This window comes from Eptatretus burgeri, chromosome 14 (assembly GCF_056783735.1).
Source record: "Eptatretus burgeri isolate ZD-2024b chromosome 14, Ebu_testis_v1, whole genome shotgun sequence".
Taxonomy (NCBI): Eukaryota; Metazoa; Chordata; class Myxini; order Myxiniformes; family Myxinidae; genus Eptatretus; species Eptatretus burgeri.
In genome coordinates this window covers 47,434,038-47,461,051 of record NC_140974.1, presented here as the reverse complement: position 1 = coordinate 47,461,051, position 27,014 = coordinate 47,434,038, and the positions used below count along the sequence as shown (strand labels likewise).

The 27,014-nt window shown below is 43.6% G+C and overlaps 1 protein-coding gene across 7 annotated transcripts in view; it reads left to right on the top strand.

Annotated features, from left to right (window-relative positions):
- Positions 1-22,657, top strand: part of LOC147013116 (mitochondrial adenyl nucleotide antiporter SLC25A24-B-like) — a 70,779-nt gene extending 48,122 nt beyond the window's left edge. For all 7 annotated transcript variants that reach the window (XM_085854712.1, XM_085854716.1, XM_085854714.1 and 4 more), the window contains 4 exons: positions 3,493-3,603; positions 5,416-5,583; positions 14,128-14,275; positions 21,314-22,657. In XM_085854712.1, the coding sequence (XP_085710838.1) occupies positions 3,493-3,603; positions 5,416-5,583; positions 14,128-14,275; positions 21,314-21,504 (618 nt within the window). In that variant the 3' untranslated portion in view covers positions 21,505-22,657. The remainder of the gene's footprint in view (positions 1-3,492; positions 3,604-5,415; positions 5,584-14,127; positions 14,276-21,313) is intronic.
- Positions 22,658-27,014: the final 4,357 nt, after the last annotated feature.

Genomic DNA, 27,014 nt, shown 5'->3' with positions numbered 1-27,014 from the left:
ACCTCCATATACCCGAGCGGCCGGTTTACCAGCCACTATTCAAACCTCCATATACCCGAGCGGCCGGTTTACCAGCCACTATTCAAACCTCCATATACCCGAGCGGCCGGTTTACCAGCCTCTATTCAAATATCCATACACCCGAGCGGCCGGTTTACCAGCCTTGATTCAAACCTCCATATACACAAGCGGCCGGTTTACCAGCCTCGATTCAAACCTCCATATACACAAGCGGCCGGTTTACCAGCCACTATTCAAACCTCCATATACCCGAGCGGCCGGTTTACCAGCCTCTATTCAAATATCCATACACCCGAGCGGCCGGTTTACCAGCCACTATTCAAACCTCCATATACCCAAGCGGCCGGTTTACCAGCCTCGATTCACACCTCCATATACCCAAGCGGCCGGTTTACCAGCAACTATTCAAACCTCCATATACCCGAGCGGCCGGTTTACCAGCCACTATTCAAACATCCATACACCCAAGCGGCCGGTTTACCAGTCTCGATTCAAACCTCCATATACACAAGCGGCCGGTTTACCAGCCTCGATTCAAACCTCCATATACACAAGCGGCCGGTTTACCAGCCACTATTCAAACCTCCATATACCCGAGCGGCCGGTTTACCAGCCTCTATTCAAATATCCATACACCCGAGCGGCCGATTTACCAGCCACTATTCAAACCTCCATATACCCAAGCGGCCGGTTTACCAGCAACTATTCAAACCTCCATATACCCGAGCGGCCGGTTTACCAGCCACTATTCAAACCTCCATATACCCGAGCGGCCGGTTTACCAGCCACTATTCAAACCTCCATATACCCAAGCGGCCGGTTTACCAGCCACTATTCAAACCTCCATATACCCGAGCGGCCGGTTTACCAGCCTCTATTCAAATATCCATACACCCGAGCGGCCGGTTTACCAGCCTCTATTCAAACCTCCATATACCCGAGCGGCCGGTTTAGCAGCCTCTATTCAAATATCCATACACCCGAGCGGCCGGTTTACCAGCCTCGATTCACACCTCCATATACCCAAGCGGCCGGTTTACCAGCAGCTATTCAAACCTCCATATACCCGAGCGGCCGGTTTACCAGCCACTATTCAAACCTCCATATACCCGAGCGGCCGGTTTACCAGCCACTATTCAAACCTCCATATACCCAAGCGGCCGGTTTACCAGCCACTATTCAAACCTCCATATACCCGAGCGGCCGGTTTACCAGCCTCTATTCAAATATCCATACACCCGAGCGGCCGGTTTACCAGCCTCTATTCAAACCTCCATATGCCCGAGCGGCCGGTTTACCAGCCTCTATTCAAATATCCATATGCCCCAGCGGCCGGTTTACCAGCCGAGATTCAAACCTCCATAACACAAGCGGCCGGTTTACCAGCCTCTATTCAAACCTCCATATACCCGAGCGGCCGGTTTACCAGCCTCTATTCAAATATCCATATACCCCAGCGGCCGGTTTTCCAGCCTCTATTCAAACCTCCATAACACAAGCGGCCGGTTTACCAGCCTCTATTCAAACCTCCATATACCCAAGCGGCCGGTTTACCAGCCACTATTCAAACCTCCATATACACAAGCGGCCGGTTTACCAGCCTCTATTCATACTTCCATATACCCGAGTGGCCGGTTTACCAGCCTCTATTCAAACCTCCATATAACCGAGCGGCCGGTTTACCAGCCACTATTCAAACCTCCATATACCCGAGCGGCCGGTTTACCAGCCACTATTCAAACCTCCATATACCCAAGCGGCCGGTTTACCAGCCTCTATTCAAACCTCCATATACCCAAGCGGCCGGTTTACCAGCCACTATTCAAACCTCCATATACCCAAGCGGCCGGTTTACCAGCCACTATTCAAACCTCCATATGCCCGAGCGGCCGGTTTACCAGCCTCTATTCAAACCTCCATATACCCAAGCGGCCGGTTTACCAGCCACTATTCAAACCTCCATATACCCGAGCGGCCGGTTTACCAGCCACTATTCAAACCTCCATATACCCAAGCGGCCGGTTTACCAGCCTCTATTCAAATATCCATATACCCGAGCGGCCGGTTTACCAGCCACTATTCAAACCTCCATATACCCGAGCGGCCGGTTTACCAGCCTCTATTCAAATATCCATATACCCGAGCGGCCGGTTTACCAGCCTCTATTCACACCTCCATATACCCGAGCGGCCGGTTTACCAGCCTCGATTCAAACCTCCATATACCCGAGCGGCCGGTTTACCAGCCTCTATTCACACCTCCATATACACAAGCGGCCGGTTTACCAGCCTCTATTCACACCTCCATATACCTGAGCGGCCGGTTTTCCAGCCGCTATTCAAATATCCATATACCCGAGCGGCCGGTTTACCAGCCTCTATTCACACCTCCATATACCCGAGCGGCCGGTTTACCAGCCGAGATTCAAACCTCCATATACACAAGCGGCCGGTTTACCAGCCTCGATTCAAACCTCCATATACCCAAGCGGCCGGTTTACCAGCCTCTATTCACACCTCCATATACCCAAGTGGCCGGTTTACCAGCCGAGATTCAAACCTCCATATACCCAAGCGGCCGGTTTACCAGCCGAGATTCAAACCTCCATATACACAAGCGGCCGGTTTACCAGCCTCGATTCAAACCTCCATATACCCAAGCGGCCGGTTTACCAGCCTCGATTCACATCTCCATATACACAAGCGGCCGGTTTACCAGCCTCGATTCAAACCTCCATATACACAAGCGGCCGGTTTACCAGCCTCTATTCAAACCTCCATATACCCGAGTGGCCGGTTTACCAGCCTCTATTCAAACCTCCATATACCCGAGCGGCCGGTTTACCAGCCTCTATTCAAACCTCCATAACATAAGCGGCCGGTTTACCAGCCTCGATTCAAACCTCCCTATACCCTAACACCCGGTCTACCAGCCGCTATCCAAACCTCCATATACCCGAGCACCCGGTTTACCAGCCGATATTCAAACCTCCATGTATACTTGATCAGCCGGATTTTTTTCCAGGGATCCCAGGATGGGGGAGCCGACAGTCCAAGGAGCTCAGGGTTCAAAGGGTTAAGGTGATGTGTTGGGCTATTTCATTGGTACTGGTGTTTTATATATTCTTCATATCACCAATTGCTTGCCATCAAATGAATCTTTGAATATGCCACTGAAGCAGAAAAATTGAATCATTCATTTGGTGGCAGGGCATCGGGCTCGATGGGCAAAGTCATGCTTTTCTCTGCATCTCTTCTTCCTTGTAATTTTTTGTGTGCCACAACCTTATGGGCTTTTTGTGGTCGGTTCCAATAACAACTCCTGGCAATAATATACTTATGTTGTATAACATTACATTTTGCAGATTTTAGTGAATTGAAGAACCAATTTTTTTTTGTTTGCCTTTTATTAAATATTTCTCGATGCGTTATGTTATATGGAGTTATTGAAGGTTCTATCCTGCACGTGCAGATCAAGAGGCTTATTGGCTCTGAGAGCGGGAAGCCCATCGGTATCATCGAAAGATTCCTGTCTGGTTCTTTGGCTGGTGCAACTGCACAGACTGTTATCTATCCCATGGAGGTGGGTGCTCGGTGGGGTTGATAGAAAGATGGCAGAAAGAAAAGATGACACGGTTGGATGTTTTGAATGCCATAATCACTTGTGTACAAGCCGCACTTTTTCCATAGAAATATTGATCAAAATTTGGGCTGCGTATTATCTTTGAGAACTAAAGTGAAAGCTCTATTTCTCCAGATTTCTCACACCCACGTAAGACCAACCTTCGTTACTTAAAAATATACGTTGCTAAAGCAGCAAAATAAGCTTGGGGATTAACAATGTGTATCATAGCACAATAGACTGTGAGAATTAGTGCAAGCGAAGGACTCGCTTTGGACTGAGAGTGACGAATGAGCACTTTATTGCACTAACGTGATATATGTCACATTTCACTCGAGAAGAGTTGAGGTCCATTCGACACATTATATTGTTTCACACAAGTTGGAAGTCATCCATTATGCTGACTTTCACACCATCGAAAATGGCTCTCTCCATCGATCGACAAAACACTGCTTTTGAGTTCACCGTTTCCAGTTGCCTGGTGTTGGCTTAGTGGTTAAGCTGGCTGACTTGGAAGTTTGGAGTCCTGAGTTTGAGCCCCTGTTTTTCTCCGTTTAATTAGCACCTGGTGGGGTTGACTCAGCCTGTCATCCTTCCAACGTCAGCGAAATGAATACCAGCATCCTGGGTAACTAACCATTCGGGGTAACCTGCGTCAGAGTGGCGACCCATCCAGGACTGTGTACTCCTTGCCAATGAAACTGCCTTGGCAACCCTATGTGCCTTTACGGCGTGAAAGGAATGACATTTTTTTACCTCTGCCACTGAAGATAAAGGAGGTCATGTTTTCACCTCTTTCTGTCTGTTTCTTTGTTTGTGTGTAGGATATCTCAAAACATTGTGGATAGATTTGATGAAATTTTGTGGACAGGTTGGGTGTGTGACAAGGATGAACTGATTATATTTTGGTGAAGTTCCGGATCTGGATCCGGCTACTAGAATTTTTAAAGTAATTCTTCACCATTCAGAGAGAGGCCAAAAACGATATATAGCACGATATCTCAAAAAGTTGTGGACAGGTTGGGGGTGTTGCATGGACAAATTGATTCGATTTTGGCGAAGAGCCGAATCCAGATCTGGATACGAGAATTGTTTAATTTTTAAAGTGTATCTTCACCATTGAGAGATAGGACCAAAAACTACATATAGCATGATATTTGAAAAATGTATTCGGCCGGATATGTTCTTGTGGATCAGGTATTACGTGGCAGAGGAATGCGCTGTACCGAGTGCCCTTCGAGTATTATTAATAGGATTCCAGTCCTGAGATGGAGTTCATTTTTGCTGTCGAGTTAATTTTTGGGGTGTGGGTTATACGTATAAACTGGTATTTCCTGAGAATTTTATCTGAAAAGTACCCTGTGTAATTTACACGAGTGATTACGGTGTGTCTCTTGTGTTTTTCCGGAGAAGTTCTGGTCTGATTAATTATGCACTCCGGCAAAGAGGAGACTGACATGATTATAATTATATTCCTAAATGCTAATTTTATCATCACAGCACGCATTTTTGTGTTTTTTCGATAATGAGAATATAAAAAGGTATTTGTAAATGGAATGCACAATAAGCCACCAAACATGAAGCAGTTAGTTCTTCTTTTTGGTAATGCATGCCCATGACGCATACACGTGCACGCACGCCTTTTTACTTTTCGCATGATCCCTATGAAAATGGCTACCGAGTTATATGTATTTGTTTTATACATTTTTAATGGACTTTAGCTTCCATTCGATTGTTTAGCCTGGAAATCCCATTGTATCACTCTTTTCACAGGTCGTAAAGACCCGCCTGGCACTGGGTCAGACAGGAGAATACACCAGCATAATAGACTGTGGACGAAAGATATTGCAGAGGCAGGGACTACTTGCTTTCTACAAGGGATACACACCCAACATTTTGGGGATCATTCCATATGCAGGCATTGACCTCGCCATTTATGAGGTATGGCAAGAATGTGTTCCTTTCCCCTTGTGTCTTGAACAAATTTTGTTTTGATATTTGAAAATGTCTTTAAAGATTAAAGGTGTGCACAAGGGAAATGTGTTGAATCTTCTCACTTTCCTCTCTCCTGGCCTCCTTTTATCACCTTCACCATTCTTTCCATCTATTAACTACTTCACTCGATCTACCTCTGTTTGGCACAACATGCTCTCTTACATCCTCAGTGTCTTTTCAACTTCTCCCTCACTACACCCTTCCTAATCTCTTGTTTTTCTTTTTCTTTTTTCTTTTTCCTTCCACGTCCATATTCTCAAAAAGTTCTCAGTTCATTCCAAATTACCAATTAGCCCATTCCCCGCACAGCAGAAGACGGGGTTTTGCGTGTGTCTGTCTCTGTGCCATAACTTTTCTACCATTTGAACTTTTGTCATCAATTTTCAACAAAGCTTCATTATGAAAATGTGGAGAAGACCGATTAAGAAATTTGGTCAAAAGGTCAAAGGTCAGCATCACCTAAAATCGTCAATTTTCATCCAATTGACCTGAAATTTTAATTAAATTATCATTTGAGCTTTTGTAAGCCGTAACTTTTTTTTTTAACCATTTGAGCTCATCAAATTTTCATCAAAGCTTTATTATGAGAATATTTATAAGACAATTGAAGAATTTGGTCAAAAGGTCAAAGAAGAAGAAGAAGAAGTTTGTTTAGCATATGGAAGAAGAAGAAGGAGGAGGGATACAAAGCAGACAGGCTTTGGAAGTTCAGATGCTTTCTAGTTCGTTATTGCAATGTGCACACTGGCTTCCATGATGTTCATGACTGAGTGTGCTCATGCTAGCTTCAGGTCAATTTTAAAGAATATACAGTACATATATATATATATATATATATATATATATATATATATATATATATATATATATATATATATCTGATAGGCTTGCCCCCTGCAACACAGTGAAGTTATTTTCCATTGAGAACTCAATGCGCACATCCTTTACTCTACACTAACCCCTCCTAACCCCATGGAATACTGCTCGAGTTGCATTATTCTCCACAACCACCTGATGTTAATCTGTGTGGTACATCATCGATATTACAATGATGACTCCATTAATGATTCTTGGTTTGACAACATTGACGAACCATTCACAATCCACAGCAACTCTCTTCTTTACCTGTGGGGATTTCATCTGCCAGCATGCCAGTTGTCTGGGAGTTGGCTTTACAACTACCAATCATGACATTGGTTTGAAGCCTTGGTGGGTGCAGAGGTCTTTCCCAATCAGTGAATTTCCCAACTCAAATCTCTGCAAATGGTATGTCCTCGAATCCTTGAGTAAGTAATAACGCTTCAGGTCAGGTCAGGTATGGGAGCATGTGCCAGAGCAGCGCGTCGCTGCGTCCACTTTCTGCCGGTACTCCAGGGGCCTCTCTGGCCATCCCCCAGGCAAATGCCTGGCCCATCCCAATCTCCTTGAGATGCCGATCAACCTGCTGCAACCACGAGGCACGTGGTCAGCCCATTGGCCTCCTCCATTCACAAGATTCCCTCGCTGAGAGAATCTGGTTAGCAGGATCAGCGTCAGGAAAACGAGCCCCATGTCTATACAGCCACAGCTGACGCTCACGGACTATGCAGGTAACAAATCTCATTTGAGTCTCAGCAACCGCTCGTTGGACACAAAGTCCGACCAGCGATAGCCAAGGATTCTCTGAAGACACCTGGAACCAAAGGAATTAAGTCTCCGTCTCAGATCCTTGGTCAGAGTCCAAGTCTCATATCCATAGAGCAAGACTGGAAGCACCAAGGACCTGAAGACTCAGACTTTCGTCCTCCCGCACAGGTACCAGCAGCACCACACCCCATTATCCAGTGAATCCATGACTACCCAGGCCCGAACCAGACGTCTATTGCCCTCTGACTCACGGCCAGCAGAGACATGAATATCACTGCCAAGGTAAGTGAATCTCTCCACGACCTCAACATCCACGACGAGTTCCAGTCGATGCATTGAAATACAGGTTTACATGATAGCAAGTCTCAGATCTAATCTGGCCTGACCTGATAACGCTTCCTCCAACCTTTTCTGCACCTCCTCTGCTCCACTTGGCTCCATTGACCATGTTTTTGGAAACGTCTACATCTCTGATGTTGTGGAGTTGCAGAGCTTCCTCAATGGCACAGAGTCTGGTAGTTTATTCAGGCATACTGGCAGCGACTGCAATAGGCTCTTTCTCTAAAAGAGTGGTTTTCAGTCTCCCTTTTTCATCTGATATTGACTCTGCCTGGTAGTGCTTTCACAAAAGCCTACTTTCTCTCTCTCTCATGCACATGTTTACCTTTTTCATGTGCAGCTAAATTATCCATGCTCTCAGTCTAGGTAAAAAAGAGCCTTGTGGCAACACTCTTACATACTGTGAAATACAAAGCTCCCAAGGTCATTGGCATCTGATCTCCAAAAAAACAGCAGAGGTACAGGCCTGTTGTGCTCTCATCATAGACAGATTGATGGTCTTGTTTTTTATATCGCCTCGAGATGCTGGTCTTGTTACCCCTGCTTCTCAGCCCTCTGTCCTTCCAGGACGCACACATTCTCTCCGTAACCCCATCTTAAATCTTCCAAAATCCTGACATGTTGCTCATCAAACTTATTTTGTTCCTCTTTTATTATCCCCACATAAAAAAATAAAATAACTAATAAAAAAAAACACGTGGATATTGTATTTTTCCATCAGCCACGCTATCTCCTCCTAAATGGTTGTGCAGAAATTCACCAAACTTGGAAGTTATGATCACCACATGGCAAGAAGGTGCGAGAGGAGTATAATTTTTTGCCCATCCCCCTGGGGCTCTTGGGTGTGGTCAAAAGGTCAAATACCAAAAAATGCAATTACAGGTGCATTTACAAACATTTTATAATGAAACTTTGGAAATGCAATCAACATTGGGGGATGCATTAAAAAAGTAACAATTTTTTTTTTGGGGGGGGGATTTGACCCCCAGTCCATGCGGCCATGGGGTGGGGAATTGGGGTCACAGGAGTCAAAACAAAAGATTTTTTTCATTCAAAATTTGATATTAGGTTATTCTTGCTGGAATGTTTTGCCATCTTTCAATTTTGCTTGAGATGTGGGGGTGGGGGAGGGGGGAGGATTTGCGATGGCACGCCATCGATTCTGCTCGAGTTCAGCTTATGGAACTGTCTCCCTGAGTCGGTACCATCACACTCTTCCCTTCAGGTCTTCATGATGATGTTGCATCACCATCTCTTGTCATACTCTATCCCTACATCTAAAACTTTTTTTTTTTTACCTCAGTTAACCTGATCTAACCCTAATCCTCATCTCTTCGAGCATGACCTAATATTGGTGTTGAGAGGAGAGGTGACGATCCGTCCGTCCATCCGTCCGTTCACAATGAAGTTGAAGCGGGAGATCTGGTTATTAGTGATCCTGATAGAGGTCGATGAGACGTACACGATGGTGTGACTTTCAAGGTCACCGAAGGTCAAGGTCAAGGTCACTAGGCCTTTGAAGTTGCGAAAATGACGATTTTCAAATTCTATCTCCTCCGCCATTTCTCAAGCGATCTTGAATTTGATTGTCGCAAATGAATCTCTGGGACAATATCTAAATTTTGATCAGGCCGGATTTTCGATATTCGCTTTCGTTTTCGTGTCACGTGACTTCAAAAGTTGACAAAAAATGCGAAAATGACAATTTTCATGTGAAAATGACAATTTTCAAAATCTATCTCCTCCTACATTTCTCAAGCAATCTTGAATTTGATTGTGGCATATGAATCTATGGGACAATATCTAAATTTGGTTGGGCCGGATTTTCGAATTTCGCTTTCGTTTTCGCGTCACGTGACTTCAAAGTTTGCAAAAACTGCCCTACCTTCAGGAGGCTATATATTTTCTGGCAGAGATGACCGTCACTCCCGCACGGGTGTATTTTTTAATTTGCATCTACTTTCTTCAGATGTATTCTTTTCATATTGTTCACACATTCCTGCCATGGTTTCTTTGGTCTACATCTTTGTCTTTTTCAATATTATGTCAAAACTTACTATCTTCTTAATGGGTTCATCTTCTGTTCTGGCTCCATGATCGAACCATCGAAGCCTTCCCTTTTTCAAATCGACCTCTTGTACTGAAAATTTTTTTGTATATTTCTAAGATCTTCACCCTGCCATTATTTTTCAATGAAATGTAATACATCCATCTTAACATACTCATTGCTGTTTATTATATTCTTTTATTAATCCAACATCCTCATGGCCCAAGTTTCAATACCATACAATAGGTCAGGCCTTATACAGACGAAATCCATTCTTGCCTTTATTGCCCTTGGCACATACTTGTCTGTTAGGATACCTCCCATCTCTTTTCATCGATTCCAAGCTACTTTTATCGTGGTCCTTAGAGACATTTCTGCTCCATCACTGACATCATGTCTCCGAAATAACAAAATTTCATCATCTTTTCAATTTTCGCTCTGAATCCCATATCTTCCTGCATTATAATGTGATCAACCTGTTTAGTTCCTTTTAAACATTCCTTGCATTTAAACATACTAGGTGCTTGATTCAAGCTACCTTTCACTCCACTACTTTGATTGTGGCACCACCTTTCACAGAGTGCTGAATCGCGTTTTCCCAAACACCTTTGCGATGCAGAGCACATGGCCATGCTCCACTTTTATTATTTTATTTTTCTTCACCACCAACCATAAACTTCGTCTTACCCACATTTACTTTAAGTCCTTTATTCTCCATTGCCTCCTTCACACACACACACAAGCATTTAAAGGCCATTTTCCCCGCTAAAGCAGGGGTTAGCCTTGTGGGCCCCATGACAATCTTCCCAACTTTACCCTGTTTTCTGCATCTCCCCTTCTTAATCCCCTTGCCCACATTTCCTCTTCCACCACATTTAGCCAAGTTTTTCTCGGTCTTCCCCGTCCTCTACTTCCGACTACACTCATTTCCAACACTCATCTCACTCAGTCACTTTCATCCTTCCTCAACACATGACCCAACCATCTCAACCTGTTTCTCTTCACAACCTCCATCACAGACTCTATTCCCATCATCTTCCGCAAGTCATCATTTGTCTTCCTCTCTCTCAACGATACTCCACACATCCACCGAACCATTCACATTTCCACCCTTTCCAGCCTTTGTTGCTGCTCCATGTTCAGTACCCATGTCTCACTCACATAAATAATCGTACTCCTCACACATGTAGCATACACCTTTCCCTTCAGCTTCAACGACACTCCCCTCTTTGTCAGCACGCCACTTAGTTCCCGAAACTTCTTCCATGCACATCTCACTCTAGCAACCGTCGAAGAGTCTGATCCACCTTCTCCATTCAGCACGTCTCTGAGATAGCAAAATGTTTTCACCCCTTCCAGCTTCACACCATCTCCAAGATCCAACTCAACAATTCCTTCATCTGCTGCTCCCTCGATGCACACCTTACACTTGAATGTAGCTGCCACACTGGTTAAAGACCCTCTCACCCCACTACATTTTCGATGAACCCATTCAGCACACATTGTACACTGAATGGAGTTCACTCCGCCACCCTTCCTGCACACAGCACACGGCCACTTCCCAGTCCTTTCCACCACACCACATGCTTTACCACTTGCCATCACATTCGTCTTTCCGATATTCACCTTCAAACCTTTTTCCTCCATACATTCCTTCCACTTGTTCATCTTCTCCTTCAGTCCATCCACACTCTCTGCAATCAACACCAGATCGTCTGCATACAGCAGCTCCCACGGTAAACCCTCCTTTACCCTCCGAGCCAGCACCTCCATCACAACTACAAATAGAAGTGGACTTAGTACCGACCCCTGGTGCACTCCTACCCTCACCTCAAACTCACCACTGTTCCCATCCTTCGTCCTTACAGCTGTGCGTGCTCTCTCGTACATGGCCATCACTACTCTGATCAACCATTCCTCCACTCCTAACTTCCTCAATGCCCATGTCATAACTTCGCGTGGAACCCTATCAAATGCTTTCTCCAGATCAACAAACCCAAAAAACAACTTCTTCCTCTGCTCCATGTACTTCTCCTGCAACTGCCTTACAATAAAAATTGCATCTGTCGTTCCTCTTCCTGGCATAAATCCAAACTGCATTTCGTCAATCTTTACCTTCTTCCTTATCCTCTTCTCCAACACCCTTTCCAATACCTTCATTCCATGCTCCAATAACTTTATTGCTCTATAGGAGCCACAGTCCAGAGGGTCACCTTTCCCCTTGTACAGAGGGACGAGGGTACTCGGTTCCCAATCCACTGGAATGTGGCCTTCTTTCACCACCAGATTACAGATCTCTGTCATTCTCTTCACACCCCAACTTCCCGCTGCCTTCAACATATCTCCCACAACTCCCGTCGGCCCTCCTGCTTTTCTGCTCTTCATTGCTCTTATAGCTTCCTCAACTTCCTTCTCAGTTATCTTCTCTGCTGGTCCTAAAACTGGGTTACTCTCGATGTTGCTATCCCATTCATTTTCTACATTCAACAGCCTTTCCATATATCTCTTCCATCTTCCTTTAATTCCATCTGAATCCACAACAATTTGTCCCACTTCATCCTTCAAGCAACTCACCCCCGTCACATCAAATCTCTCTCTCTCGCTATCTGCTTTGCAATCCTGAATACCGCTCTCTGACCCTCCTCCGAATCCAAGCGTTCTCCAAACATTTTCCTATGGGCTGCGCCTTTGCAACCTCTTTCTTTGCAGCCTTCTTGGCTTCCTTATAACTTTCATGTGCAGCCTCTTCTTCCACCGTATCCTTTGCCTTTTGCCATTCCTTGAACTTCTTCCTCTTCTCTTCAATCGTCTTTCCAACTTCATCACCCCACCACCATGTTTCCGAGTGCCTCAGTGGTCCTTTTGTCCATCCACATACCTCACCAACGGCTCCCAATAGACTATCTTTCATTGACATCCAACCACTTTCAAGCTCAACCACATCATCTTCAACCATACTCAGCCTCTCTCTTAATGCTTCCTTCACTGTCGCCTCTTTCAACCTCCACACCTTCATCCTCGGTTGGTACTTCACCCGCCGAATTCTCCGCGCACCTTTCACCCTTATATCGCAGACAACCAGGTGGTGCTGTGAAACAGTCTCCTCCCCTGGGATCACCTTTGTGTCCCGGAGGTTTCCCCTATCTCGCTGACGCACCATCAGGTAGTCAATGGTTGTCGCCAACCCACCTGACGTGTATGTAATAAGCTTATTATTCGCTTTCTGGAATTGAGTATTACAAATCAACAAATCAGCTCCATCAGCAAACTCCGAGATCCTTTCACCTTCTCCATTTCTCACACCATGTCCATAACCCCCATGGACTCCCTCAAAACCATCTGGACTCCTTCCCACATGTCCATTCAAGTCTCCTCCAACCACAACAACTTCTTCATCTTTCACATTTTCCATCAAGTTCTCCATCGCACACCAGAACATGTTCTTCTCTTCATCGCTTCAACCGACCTGCGGGGCATATCCCGAGATGATGTTCACCAAGAGATTTCCGATCACAATTCTCACCATCATCAACCTTTCACTCACTCTAGTCACACTCACTACACTGTCTACAAACTCCTCAGAAAACATTACACCAACACTATGCACGCCTTCCGGGCACCCTTGCCACATAAACTTGTACTTCTGCCCCTGCCTTCCATTCACCATTCTCACACCACTTCCCTTCCACCGTGTCTCCTGCACACAACATATGTCCACTCTTCTTCTGACCAATGTTTCAACCACTTCTCCAGATCTCCCTGTCATTGTCCCTACATTTCATGTACCAAACCTCAGAAACCGATCTCCACGTGGGTCATCAGACGATTGGTCATCATAAATGGAAAAATTTCCTCCCTTGCTTCGATCGGGTTCCCCACCTTGAGTTTTAACGAGAGGGGGTGAGGACCCCCACAGGGTACTTCGGGCTGTACCCTGCCCATCAGTTGTACTCATCATGGTTTCCTTTTGAGGCGATGTTTTTATGGCCGGATGCCCTTCCTGACGCCAACCCTTTTAGTCGCCTTTTACGACACGCAGGGATACGGTGTACCTATTCTGACCGGGGTACACACCGGGTGCCTCCTTCCATCTGTGAAATATAATCTTCGATTGTTGCTCTGTTTCAGCTGTCAAACCTAAATCGTCTGCATAGAATAATACCCAAGGAAATCCTATTCTAACCCTCTCGTGAGTTCCTCCAACACAAGAATAAACAATGGAGGACTTATTCTGGATCCCTTATGTACACAAGCCCTCACATCAAAGGATTCTACATACATCCTTCTTTTGTTCTCACTGCTGTTTCCCAACTTTGATACATTCAGAGTACTGCCCTTACAAGCACTTCTATCATTTTTCTGCCTCCTTAGTGGCCATTCAACAACTTTTCTTGGTATTCTTGGTATTGGAGAAGACGTAATGAAGTCTAACAGTCATTTTCAGGCAGCCCCCACCCTCTTCCCCATATCCTACACAGACACTCAAGAACTGGTGGCTTCAAAAGCACAATGAGCGTGTAAACCCTGGTGTGTTCGTGCTCTTGGGCTGTGCTACAGCATCCAGCACCTGCGGTCAGCTGGCAAGCTATCCATTAGTACTGGTGCGCACTCGAATGCAGGCTGCCGGTAAGCTTCCAAATTTTAATTGTCCGTTGGTCTTCTTTAATAATGCAAAATTTAGATATTAAGCTTCTCCTAGTGCAAGATGACTACTATACAGTATTCCTTCTTTTTTTTCAGCAGTTTTCAGTCTTAGCATGCAAGTTCTTGCCAAAGCAGTTCACAACTCAGCACCCTATGATCAATGTCTAAAATCAGGCACTCCATTGTACAGGTTCATTATCTACATGATGATCAATAGACTTGGCCGGAATTTTGGTCATAGCATCTAGATGCCGGTGCTCACAGGTCGATGTCCAATGTTTGCCATGCAATTTCCATTTGGAATTAAATTGGCATATTAACCATCTACACATTGGGTATGCAAGTAACAAAAAAAGATTTAACCTTTCTCTCAGCCCTTGTAGTGGGGGCTCTTAGGTCCAAATATAGGCCATACCGTTACATGACGGAAGAAAGCACCAAATTTTGTATGCAACATCAACTGGACACAAGCTTTAATTTCAGTCTTGGAGCCACATCAAATTTGACCTTGAAGGTCAGTTTTCAAGGTCAAACATATAGGTCAAAGGTCAAGTTGGTTGATTTTTCATTTTTGGTTGCAAAGTGAAGAATTTACTGATATCTATCCGGTTCACTCTTAGGTAATTACGAATACCTCATCAATAATACAGAATTATGCAATTTAAAAATGGAATTAATATGAAAATCCATTACAAGTACACGAGATAAATAGAGATTTCTCAATATTTATGTGAATTGCACTAGAACGCCATAACTGGGAGAGTATGTCTCAAAATGACCATACATCTTGGTAACCACATGTAGTCAGGTGAAGGCTTACATTTCTGACGTGTTTCATGTTAGATTAACCTTCACTTCCAAACTTTTTTGCATTCAGGACAACCGCCTGTGAAATAGTGAGGCAAGCTTGAGAATCGCACCGAGTCCGATTGCTGACATCGGGTCCGTACAAAATCATGGATATGAGATGTCTCAGGGTGGAAGGTGTCGAATCCTTCTGGCATCCTTCTGTGAAGCTCCCGTCGAATTTGAAGGTTTTGTGATTAAATATGTCTTCACGGACAATACGAGCCGCCTTCATCAGGATACTTGCGTCTTCACTAAAGTTCCTAGCTTTAGTGGCATACCTCATTAACACTCTCAAGCAGTCATCGAATATTATGATGGTATTACGGCCATCAAATTCTTCATGGCAATCAGGGAAATGATCCAGTATCTGCTGCTTGAACCGTGTCTTGTTGACAGTTTTATGAATCCCAAAGCTCGCCAGTTGATCAACATATAAGGAATGCAACTCCAACAACTTGAAGATCAGGCATGAATCATTTCGCATGCAGTTTTCCATGTACGACACAAGCTCACTGAATGCCCGGGACTCATTCACGTGCTCATCAATTTTGAGCGTAACGTTTTCCTTCCTTTTGTAGGCCCGATACTCATTGTTCATGTTGGTGAGGCAATTTTTATAGTACATGGCATTAATAGCAGTGAGGTCTCCACCAGCGATTCTGGCATGCAATTCTGTTTCTTGAAGCTCCGTGACCATAAGACGGAGCTGCCGATCTGCTTCTTTGGTGCTGAAGCAATGGAGATTACCAGCCTGTAGACAAAATACGCAGACATCTGGGGCGATGGAGCATCGTTTCGACCGTCTCGGTTCATTGGTCTCATCAGCTTCAACAAGACATCGTTTCGCGGCACCATTTTTCGCTCTGATCAGTTTGGTGTTGTTGAATTTGGCATGGCAGTTCTTGTGCCAGACAGCACGATTATTGATCAAGTCACTGACAGTGACCTCTCCAAAATAAACAGCCACAGGTAGACTGTCGATCGCTTTGAATTCTTGCACGTTGCTGATGAAATTTTTTGTAGTTATCTCAATTATGCTGGCATATGATGGGATCATCAGCCGGACACCTCAACATTTCACTTGTGTGACGCTGGCAGACTAGGCATCTTGACCAATCAAATGTTGTTGTGGTGAATTCATTCTGAAAAAAGGTCAATAGGTGATGGTCACTGATTTAAAAATGCCGTTCAACCTGCTAAGGAGTGATATATGGTTCATCTTCTCCACAGCCGTATGAAATTTCACATGGATGAGTTTGAGCATGTGAGCAAAACGTTTTCCAAAAGGCTTCTTGTCCAAAAATGTAATTTGAAAAAATGTTTAACAAGCTTCATATTAGATTTTTGGAAATTCTCAATTTAGAAATGCATTCTATTCGTACTGATTTCTGACAAATTAATATAGCGTGTTTGGAAAACTTTTTTGTATGGGGCTTTTCTGCATGTGAAATTTCATACCAATAAGATAAATGCCTGTGGAGAAGATCAAACGGATATCACTTCTTCGCAGGTTGAACAGACAGTAGAAGAAAATATTTTAATATTGTGCATTTTTTCATCTCCTACAAGAATTTCGAAAAATCCTGAAACTTGTTGGGGTTCAGGATGTCAAAAGGGATATTTTGCCATATCAAATCTCCTGACAAAGCGAAAAAGATCGCTCGAGACTCCGCCCGAAACACAAAATTCATGCACAGTGACCCGAGAATCGCTGCTCATTTTGACCCATAACACTTCCAAAGTTATGTCTAACTTGTGTACTGAAACCTGTTGGATATCCTATCTGGTATAGAAAACGTTTGTTTAGGCCACAAAATCTCGAAAGGGGCTTGATATCGAGACTTGTGTTGGATTCAAGAGTTTGAATCCAGCCGAAAAAGAGAAGGCTGATAACTGAGTCATGAAACTGGTCCGAAAACTATGTTAGTGGTCCATAAGTTGCATGCTGTTACATAAATTGTTGCCATGATTCACATTATCACTAAAGCAATCATTAAATATTTCACATTTCTGCATTTTGACACTGAAGGTGATGTTGAAAAAAATCAAATTTTCGACTTGCCGCCGCCATTTTAAGGAGCGTTCTGCTGTTCCTCCATCAGAATTTTGGCACCCTGTATTTTGGCAGAGGTTGACATTTTTGAGTGGCTCCACGACTAAAAATCTTTAAAATCGGGTAATGTAGCTGCATTAAAAAAATTATGTTTTCTTCCGACTTGTAACGGTAAAATTGCTAAGAAAATTAATTAAAATTGCTATTGTTCTGTATATGCCATAATTTTCCCTTCATTATCCTCTCCTGATCCTCCCTCCTTTCAACCTTATTTATTTTCCTTTTTTCTGCGTTCCCCCACTTTCCCTCTTTTCAAATTCCTTTCGCCTGGTGTTGGCTTAGCAGTTAGGGTGGCTGACTTGGGATCCTAGGGTCCTGAGTTTGAGCCCCGTTGGATGCTGAATTAATACCAGGTGGGGTTGACTCAGCTTGTCATCCTTCCAAGGTTGGCAAAATGAGTTCCAGTGTACTGGTAATAGGGACTGCAGCAGCGGCATAGCCGTGTCTCTAACCAATGATGCAACCAGCAGCCAGAAGGCTGCACTCACAAGAGAGAAATTTCTTTCATACCCTTGCCTCCTAAATCACTTAAGTCATGTGAAGAGGGTTCCATATTGTCTAATAATGAGAACTATGCAAGTTACTGATTTTGATCACAGATTATAAACTTTGTTCACGAAATGTGAAAGCTTGATTATAATTCGCCTCGAGATGAAACTGTAAAATGATTTCAAGTTCAGAGAGAGACAGACAGACAGACAGACAGACAGACAGACAGACAGACAGACAGACAGACAGACAGACAGACAGACAGAAAACAATCTCAAAATAACTTTACATACGTTAGTACACTCGGGTCGTTGTTTATCTGCTCAGCACACAACTCGAAAAGCTTTTCTACTTCTGGTCTAATTACTATACATAAGCAAATAACTTGTCAGGATGAATTAATTCTCCCACTTTTATGACTGGTAATACCTGCTTCTTCCTGGAGTGAAATAAGGTGTCAATACCTCCTCCCTCAGGCAGGGATCAGTGGTTAAACCACTTGAGTTGTTCCACATGTACAGATGAAAATTGCAAGTTGTCTCCCCTCCCTCATGGGAAGGAGCAGGGTGGCATTTTGTGCCCATAACCTGAGCCTGTTGATCCCAAGAACATGTGCAAAATTTGATGCAGATCAGTCAAGCCATTTTCCATTCTATAAGGTTCATACATAACGATTACACAACACATTAAGTGAAACACACGAAAAAAGGATCTTTTATAACACGTAATTATTGTTGTTGCTGCTGTCGACATGCCTGCGGTTGTTGTTTGTGTGCTCCTTCCGTGTACTTTTACATATTTTTCGAGGCATTTAAGAGGTATTGTTTTGTGCCCATAACCTGACACTGGGTCCCCCGAGCACATATGCAAAATCTGGTGGAGATTAGCTGAACTATTTTCGATTCCATAATTATCAGACGTACAGAGAATTGCCTTGTTTATATCGGGCTATCAGAGGTATTCGGCGTTGCCCGGTGCTTTTGTAATCCTGTTTGCATTTTTAAGAAATCAAATTTTTTGTTTTTTTAACTCCACCACTGAAGGTGGATGAATGTCATGTTTTCACCTCTATCTGTCTGTTTGTCTGTGAGCAGGATATCTAAAAAGGTTGTGGATGAATTCAGAAGAGATGTAGTGGACAGGTTGAGTGTGTGACAAGGACAAATTGATTAGATTTTGGTGAAGATCCAAATCCGGACCAGGATACGAGAAAGTTTTTAACTTTACTTCGTGATTCTTCACCATTGAGAGATGGGGCCAAACACGATATATAGCATGATATTTCAAAAACTTGTGGATGAGTTATGACAACGAGGTGAATGGGTTGGGTTGGTGACAAGAACAAGACGATTAGATTTTAGTTCAGGTCCAGATCCGACCTATCAGCGGGATATAAAATGTAAACTGTTCAGCCTGGTGGAGATATGTGCTCTACTAAGTGCCGTTCTGGTTTTCCATTTTTTGTAGGGCCCTAAAACACTTCCCTCCACTCACTATACGAAGGAATGGGGTTGAGGATCATTTAATATTACCTTTCACGTAGCGACAAAGGCTTGGGCACGGACTTACTCCAATGGTTGGGCAATTATCTTTTTTCAGCAAACCACATATCTAAGTTGGTCTCCAAAGCCAAGCACCCGCTGATTGGGCGTCCTCCATCATGCAAATTCCTTCATTGGCACATCTGTACTTTTATCCACCTATAAGGCCTTTATATGCATCTTGATGGAGTACAGCTTGCTCTCCCCTCTGGGCTGGCTCCCCCTGCCTTACACCTTGCTCAGCTTGACTCCCTGGAAACCAAGAGCTTCAAAATCATTGAAATCTCCCATGATGAAACTGAGAATTTGGACCTATAACTTTCACAGCACTGTTAGTGTTTTCTTTCTTCTACTGCCTCCTTTCTGGTCTTGCACCCTTTGGTCTCTGTCCTCCCTGTGCTCTGTTGCTCTGTCCCCTGAGAGCAATAAATAAAAAAATCCAACTTTCTTTTTTCAAAATTTTCAAAACGTTTTTATTTGCGTCAAACACTCTCCAGCACTCATTAATGAACCTCAAAAAAGTTTGACGAAGATCCGTCTGGCCATCTCGGTTTGAGAAAAATGGCGACACGCACACGCAGACCAATACACACACAAACGGCTCTTTTATAGTATAGATTTCTGACATGTAATAAGCCTGGCGTTGGCTTCGTGGTTCGGGTGGCGGCTTGGGATCCTAGGGTCCTGAGTTCAAGCCCCGTTGGGTCGCTGAATTAATACACCAGGAGGTTGATTCAGCCTGTCATCCTTCTGAGGTCGGCAAAATGAGTACCAGTGCACTGGTAAGGGGAACACTGCATCAGCAGCATAGCTGCGTCCCAACCAATGGTGCAACCAGCAGCCACAGGCTGCACTCGATAGAGAGAGATGACATGTAATACTGGCTTCCACCAGGTGGCGCTATATGATACACATTTACGTAAAGAGAATTGTGGACTTCCCACCACCCTGAACCCCTGGGACTATTTTAAAAAAATGTATTGCCTAAAATATGCACAGACACCATGCAAGTATAACCACCAACTTTCAACTCATTACGTCCAGCGGTTCAGGAGTGCTTGGAAGTTGACCAACCTCAGTGACGTAATGGTTCGAGCGCCTGCCCTGAGTCTGGGAGGTCGGTCTCCGAACCCTGGCTGAGTCATACCAAAGACTTTATAAATGGTATGTGCTGCTTCCTTACTTGATGCTCAGCATTGAAAGAGGATAGAGCACGAACAAACAACCATAAGTTGTAAAGATGCAGACTCTGATGGGCCTAATTGTCTCTTGCATCGAAGTTCCTGTAAGGGAACTCATATTATTATAAATACACAAACTGTATGATATTTATTATGATAATTTCCCCGCTTCTATGACTATATGGTTTTCCTTCAGAGAATTGCAGTATTACTTGTGACTTGTAAATATCCTCTCACACCGGGAGCAGCACTATATGATACATTTAAACAACATTTGCATTGCAACAATTTTGAAATTAAAAATTGCATCATATCATAGAAAACATGAGAAAATAAATATAAATTGCAATGAGATTATTAGACATTAGAAAAAAGCATTGCAAGAGGGGTTTGGAAATCAAACTTTTATGAACAATCTACAGACCCCGAGCTTGAAACAAAAAGGGGCAGGATGTTAATTTTTCACATTTTGAACAAAAGGGGCACGATATGATCAGTTCACCTTTCCATCATAGTCCATACTTCCACCAAGTTTGAGTAAAATCCCTTCAGCCATTCTCAGGTTATCGCGGCGATGAAAACCTATCATGGACGGCCGCACAGCTTTTATATCACGGACGGACACACAGCTTTTATATCACGGACGGACACACAGCTATCAATTCAATGCTATTATGCAACCCATGCTGCGTCATCAAGATGGCACTGTGTAGCTGTTGCCTCCAGCTGGATCAGTGAAAACCCAGCTGGAAATGTTGATCATTTTGCATAAAGCAATAAAGAAGAGAGGATTGTATAGTACATTATGATGCCATAAGAAATCTGCTACCTTTCTGCAATTTTTCAGCCTCCTACCAGACGATTGACTCGAAGCAGTTGAGCATGTCAAACCTGTTTCACTCGATCTGGAGTAAAGAGGGCTTCTCAGGTCTTTACCGTGGCCTGGTTCCCAACTTCATGAAGGTTATCCCAGCGGTGGGCATCAGCTACGTCGTTTACGAGAACATAAAAAGGACTCTGGGAGTGGATTCACATTGACTCTGTTAACGTTGGATTTTGTTAAATTTAGAATATACTTTTTGGGTTTAACATCTTTGATTACTTTGGCCTCCTCGCAGGGTTGCAAAGTTGTCTTGGGTTGGAATGCATGCAGATTCTGCCTTATTGCCTTTTTCCTAATGATACTTCTTTCCTGCTTGTGTCATCTTCGTACTCGTGGTTCTCACTTTGGAGATCCCTTGGAGAGGAAATGCACTTTTGTTCACCTTGTCCGGAACAACCCAAGTTTACAAAATATCACTGACTGCAATTTTTACATCAGAACATCCTGTTTATATGTATTGGGTCTCTTTATGACCTTAACCCTCTTCCCGACATGTTAACTGAATTGCCTGATTTAGCATTTGCATTTGCTTGCATTCATCATGGTTTGAATGAGTTCATTTTTTGCCTTAGTTGAGGTATTTTTTGCAGTATGCTTGATACACAATCTTGCATCAGCTCCCAAATGAAACTATTCCTGGGTAGTTGTGTATATTGGCTTGCATAACTGTAATTTATTGCCCAAGGCCAGGCAAGGACTGTTGTTATGAGCCTCCTGTGAGTAGGTGGTGATCGATTACCTAACCTTATTAGGATGTCCCTAAGATCGCTTAAACGTATAAATATGTGTACATTTTAAGTTTCGTTTCAGCATTCCACTTTACGTTTATGTTCAACACAGGACAGCGGCCTCTCTTCTATGGACATGGAATGCATGGCCTCAACGGCTGTTGATTAATCACTGGTGGAGAATCTTAGAAAGTGATATAAAGAAGATAACCAAAGCACGAGCAGAAATATAAATGTTTTTTTCTTGCTTTGGCCCATGACATGCTGCTGCTACTTGCAAGTCGTGGCATGAGATTGTGCTTATTGCTGATACATAGATAGCACTTTGATGGTATGTCTGGTGGGTTCACGCAACACACAAATGAATGCCTGTTTGGTTTTTATTGTTGTTTTTTTAACGGGATTGCAGTTTTGTTTTTTTTGCAAGGCATATTTTTAGGGGTTAGCCCTTCATTATGCTGAAGGAGAAATTTTCACAAATTCAACTTTATACTTAAAGTTGTATTGGTTGTCATATTTTTTCATGATGCTGGGAATGCTGGTATGCCTAACGCCTGATTAAAAACTACCAATTATTTTATCAGTCGAGTGTTGATGTCAGGGAAAAAAACGGCTCATAATGGTAATTATTAACCTCCGCCATCAAAGATGGACGGGAGGTTACTGTTTTCAACCCTGTCTGTTTGTTTGTTTGTTTGTTTGTTTGTGAACAGTATTACAGAAAAACTGGATGGATTTAGACGAAACTTGGTGGGGGGGATTAGGTATGGTCCAAGGATCATGCCATTAGATTTTGGACTTGGTCCAAAGTGCAATATAGCCGCTATGGTGGCCATTTTGAAAAATATATTTGAATTTTTGTTTTTGCATTTCTACATGTTTTAAGTGATTTCCAACCAAAAAAAATAAATTTGTTGGAGAAAAAAAACAAAATTTTGCAACTTTTTTTCAAAAAAATTTCGATTTTATTTGAAAAATATTTGAATTTTTTTTACATTTCTACATGTTTTAAGTGATTTCCAACCCCCCCAAAAATTTGTTAGAGAAAAAAAACCCAGAAATTTTGCAACTTTTTTTCAAAAAAAATTCGATTTTATTTTTTTGCCATTTCTACATGCGCGTCGATCTAGTTTCGTTTATTCAATCGTGGTTCAGTAGAGTCTGATCTGTTTTGACCTACAATGAATAGGATATCAGGTTCACTTAAGTGACCCAGCTGTATTGGCGGCGGAGGTTTTGCACTCTACCGAGTGCTCCCCCTCTAGTTGTGTCTGGTTTGATTTGGTTTATCATTGAAACTTACTGTCATGTCAAGTGGTTGGTGTGACCAAAGTGTTTGAGCCACAGTTGTTCATTCAATCATCAATTCCAGTCACCTGCTGTTGCTGAAGTGAGAAGAGGTCACAACCATTTGCTCATTCACTATCTTAATGCGATGTATCAAGGTATGATGTTTTTATTGTCTACTCACCATTACGTCATACATTGTAAATGCGGCAATACTTTGTTCGTGAATAGTCTCTACCAACACTTTGGCTGTGATGAACATTAAAGTAAGCTTCAAGGCATGCCCGTAAGGATTGAAGGCAAAATTAGAAAAGCCATGTACGTGTGCGTGCACACATGCATACCCACACACACCTATATATAATGTTTTCTAATTTAGTATTGATGGGCTGACATGAACTGCCTCCTGGTTAACTTTCCAAAATCCAGGTTCACTGCACACATCTCCTTTAATCCTCGCTTCTCCTGTCAATATAACTGCCTTCCAGAGACCGTTCTTTACTACTCTTCCCACCATGACTTCAAACAGTTTGTACACTGATTGCCAACTTGTGTCATCACCAATCCTGACCCATGATCCTTATTACATCCTCTTTCTGCTTTTTTCATCCCATCATTTACCTGAGGTCGGGGGTCGGCAACCTGTGGCTCTTTAAGACTTCAGTGTGGCTCCCAAGCCTGATCGATAAAATCTCCTTTTTCTTATTATAAATTAATTTTCAGAAAAATATTTGTGAGTGTCGTGAAAGGATAAAATAATACTAACAACTTTGGCAGTGATAAACAGGAAATATACATCCGATTACCAGCAAATTCTGTAAGCAAGACTTGCACATTGTGCTCCGCGCACAGCCTGCTCTCCATTACGCGGTTAATTTTGTACAAATCAATGTGTGTGTATTCCTGTTATACAGTTTTTGAAAGTGTTTATGTGCATTGCAGCTCTTTAGATATTGTGTTTTTGACCAAATTTGAAAAAATGGCTCTTCTGCCGGACCACCACTGACTGAGGTCATCTTCCAACTGCTTAGAAATCTGCCAACTCTGCATTACATAAACAAGTTGCAAAAACTGATCCCCTAAGGCAGGGGTCGGGAACGTGTGGCTCGCGAGCCAGGTGTGGCTCTTTTGATGATTGCATCTGGCTCGCAGATAAAATTGGAGTTTGAAACTTTGAAAGCCCAATATTTCTCGCGGAAGCTTTACCTATAGTTTGAATGGTGTCGTGCTTCATTCACGTGCAGGGCTGAACTTGCCAGAAGGAGAGAAGAAAAAACGCCTCCGAATTGGCTGAAGCGGTTTTTGTTTCGTCCAGTCATGCGGTCGAGGTGACTCGTGATTTCGGTTCCTCCGATGACGTGCCGCCGCCGACACGCGTAGCGGAATTCATCTCGACCAATCACACGCCACCGCTGAGGTGACAGCATCCCAGAGTCGGCCGGCCGCGCCGCACCTCGAGTATATAAGCCCGTGCGCAGGCCAGCCAGACTCACTATTTGCCAAGCCTCAGTTGGGTCAACATCTCTCTCTCTCTCTCTCTCTCTCTCTCTCTCTCTCTCTCTCTCTCTCTCTCTCTCTCTCTCTCTCTCTCTCTCTCTCTCTCTCTCTCTCTCTCTCTCTCTCTCTCTCTCTCTCTCTCTCTCTCTCTCTCTCTCTCTCTCTCTCTCTCTCTCTCTCTCTCTCTCTCTCTCTCTCTCTCTCTCTCTCTCTCTCTCTCTCTCTCTCTCTCTCTCTCTCTCTCTCTCTCTCTCTCTCTCTCTCTCTCTCTCTCTCTCTCTCTCTGACCTCTCTCTCTCTGACCTCTCTCTGACCTCTCTCTGACCTCTCTCTGACCTCTCTCTGACCTCTCTCTGTCTCTCTCTCTCTCTCTCTCTCTCTCTCTCTCTCTCTCTCTCTCTCTCTCTCTCTCTCTCTCTCTCTCTCTCTCTCTCTCTCTCTCTCTCTCTCTCTCTCTCTCTCTCTCTCTCTCTCTCTCTCTCTCTCTCTCTCTCTCTCTCTCTCTCTCTCTCTCTCTCTCTCTCTCTCTCTCTCTCTCTCTCTCTCTCTAAGCTAACCCTTCGACGAAGAAGATGGCGAAAAGAAAAAAAGATGAGGAGTATCGTACATTTCAGGACGAATGGGCTGAAGAATTCGCCTTTGTGGAGAGAGCAGGTTCTGTGGTGTGTCTAATTTGCAATGACAAAATTGCATCGATGAAACGGTCGAATATAAAACGGCACTTCGACACGCGCCATGCTACCTTTGCATCAAAATACCCTGTGGGAGACAGCAGAAAGAAAGCGTGCCAAGAGCTACTGAGCAGGGTGCAAGCCAGCCAGCAGCAACTCCGCGTATGGACCCGGCAAGGTGACTATAATTCTGCCAGCTTTGCTGGATCTTTAGCAATAGTGAGGAACGGAAAAACATTCACAGATGGCGAGGATGCTAAAACGTTCATGCTGGATGTCGCCAATGAACTTTTTGATGATCTTCCGAACAAAGACAAGATAATCAAACGGATACAAGACATGCCTCTGTCGGCAAGAACTGTTCATGATCGTACCATCATGATGGCAAACCAAGTGGAGGAAACGCAAGTGAAGGACATAAATACAGCGCCGTTCTTTTCCCTGGCTTTGGATGAGTCAACAGACATAAGCAATTTGTCGCAGTTCAGTGTGATTGCAAGATATGCTGCTGGTGATACACTGCGCGAAGAAAGTCTTGCTGTTCTGCCAATAAAAGGGTCCACAAGAGGTGAGTATTTATTCAAGTCTTTCATGGAGTTCGCTCAAGAAAAAAATCTACCTCTGGATAAACTTATCTCAGTGTGTACTGATGGTGCTCCGTGTATGGTGGGGAAAAACAAAGGATTTGTGGCGCTTCTCCGTGAACATGAAAATAGACCCATCCTAAGTTTCCATTGTATTCTACACCAGGAGGCACTTTGTGCTCAGATGTGTGATGGGCAGCTTGGCGAAGTGATGTCGCTGGTCATTCGTGTGATCAACTTTATTGTTGCCCGAGCCTTAAATGGTCGCCAGTTTAGAACACTGCTGGATGAAGTTGGAAATAACTATCACGGTCTGCTTTTGCACAGCAATGTGCGTTGGTTGTCAAGAGGGAAGGTGCTTAGCCGTTTTGCGGCTTGCCTGAACGAAATCCGGACTTTCCTTGAAATGAAAGGGATTGAGCATCCTGAGCTAGCCGAAACTGAGTGGCTCCTCAAGTGTTACTATCTCGTGGATATGACTGAACATCTGAACCAGCTCAACGTGAAAATGCAAGGCATTGGAAATACAGTGTTATCACTTCAACAAGCCGTGTTTGCTTTTGAAAACAAGCTGGAGCTCTTTATCATGGATCTTGAAACAGGTCGTTTACTACATTTTGAAAAACTGAGACAATTTAAAGATGCATGCACAGCAAGTGAGCCCACTCAAAACTTTGATCTCCACCAGTTAGCTGGCTTCACATCCAGTCTCCTCCAGTCATTCAAAGCATGCTTTGGAGAATTTCGTGAGCACACTCGTCTTTTTAAGTTCATCACCCATCCAAACGAGTGTTCACTGAACACAGCCGACCTGAGTTACATTCCTGGTGTCTCCATCAGAGATTTTGAAGCAGAAGTGGCTGACCTGAAGGCCTCAGACATGTGGGTGAATAAGTTC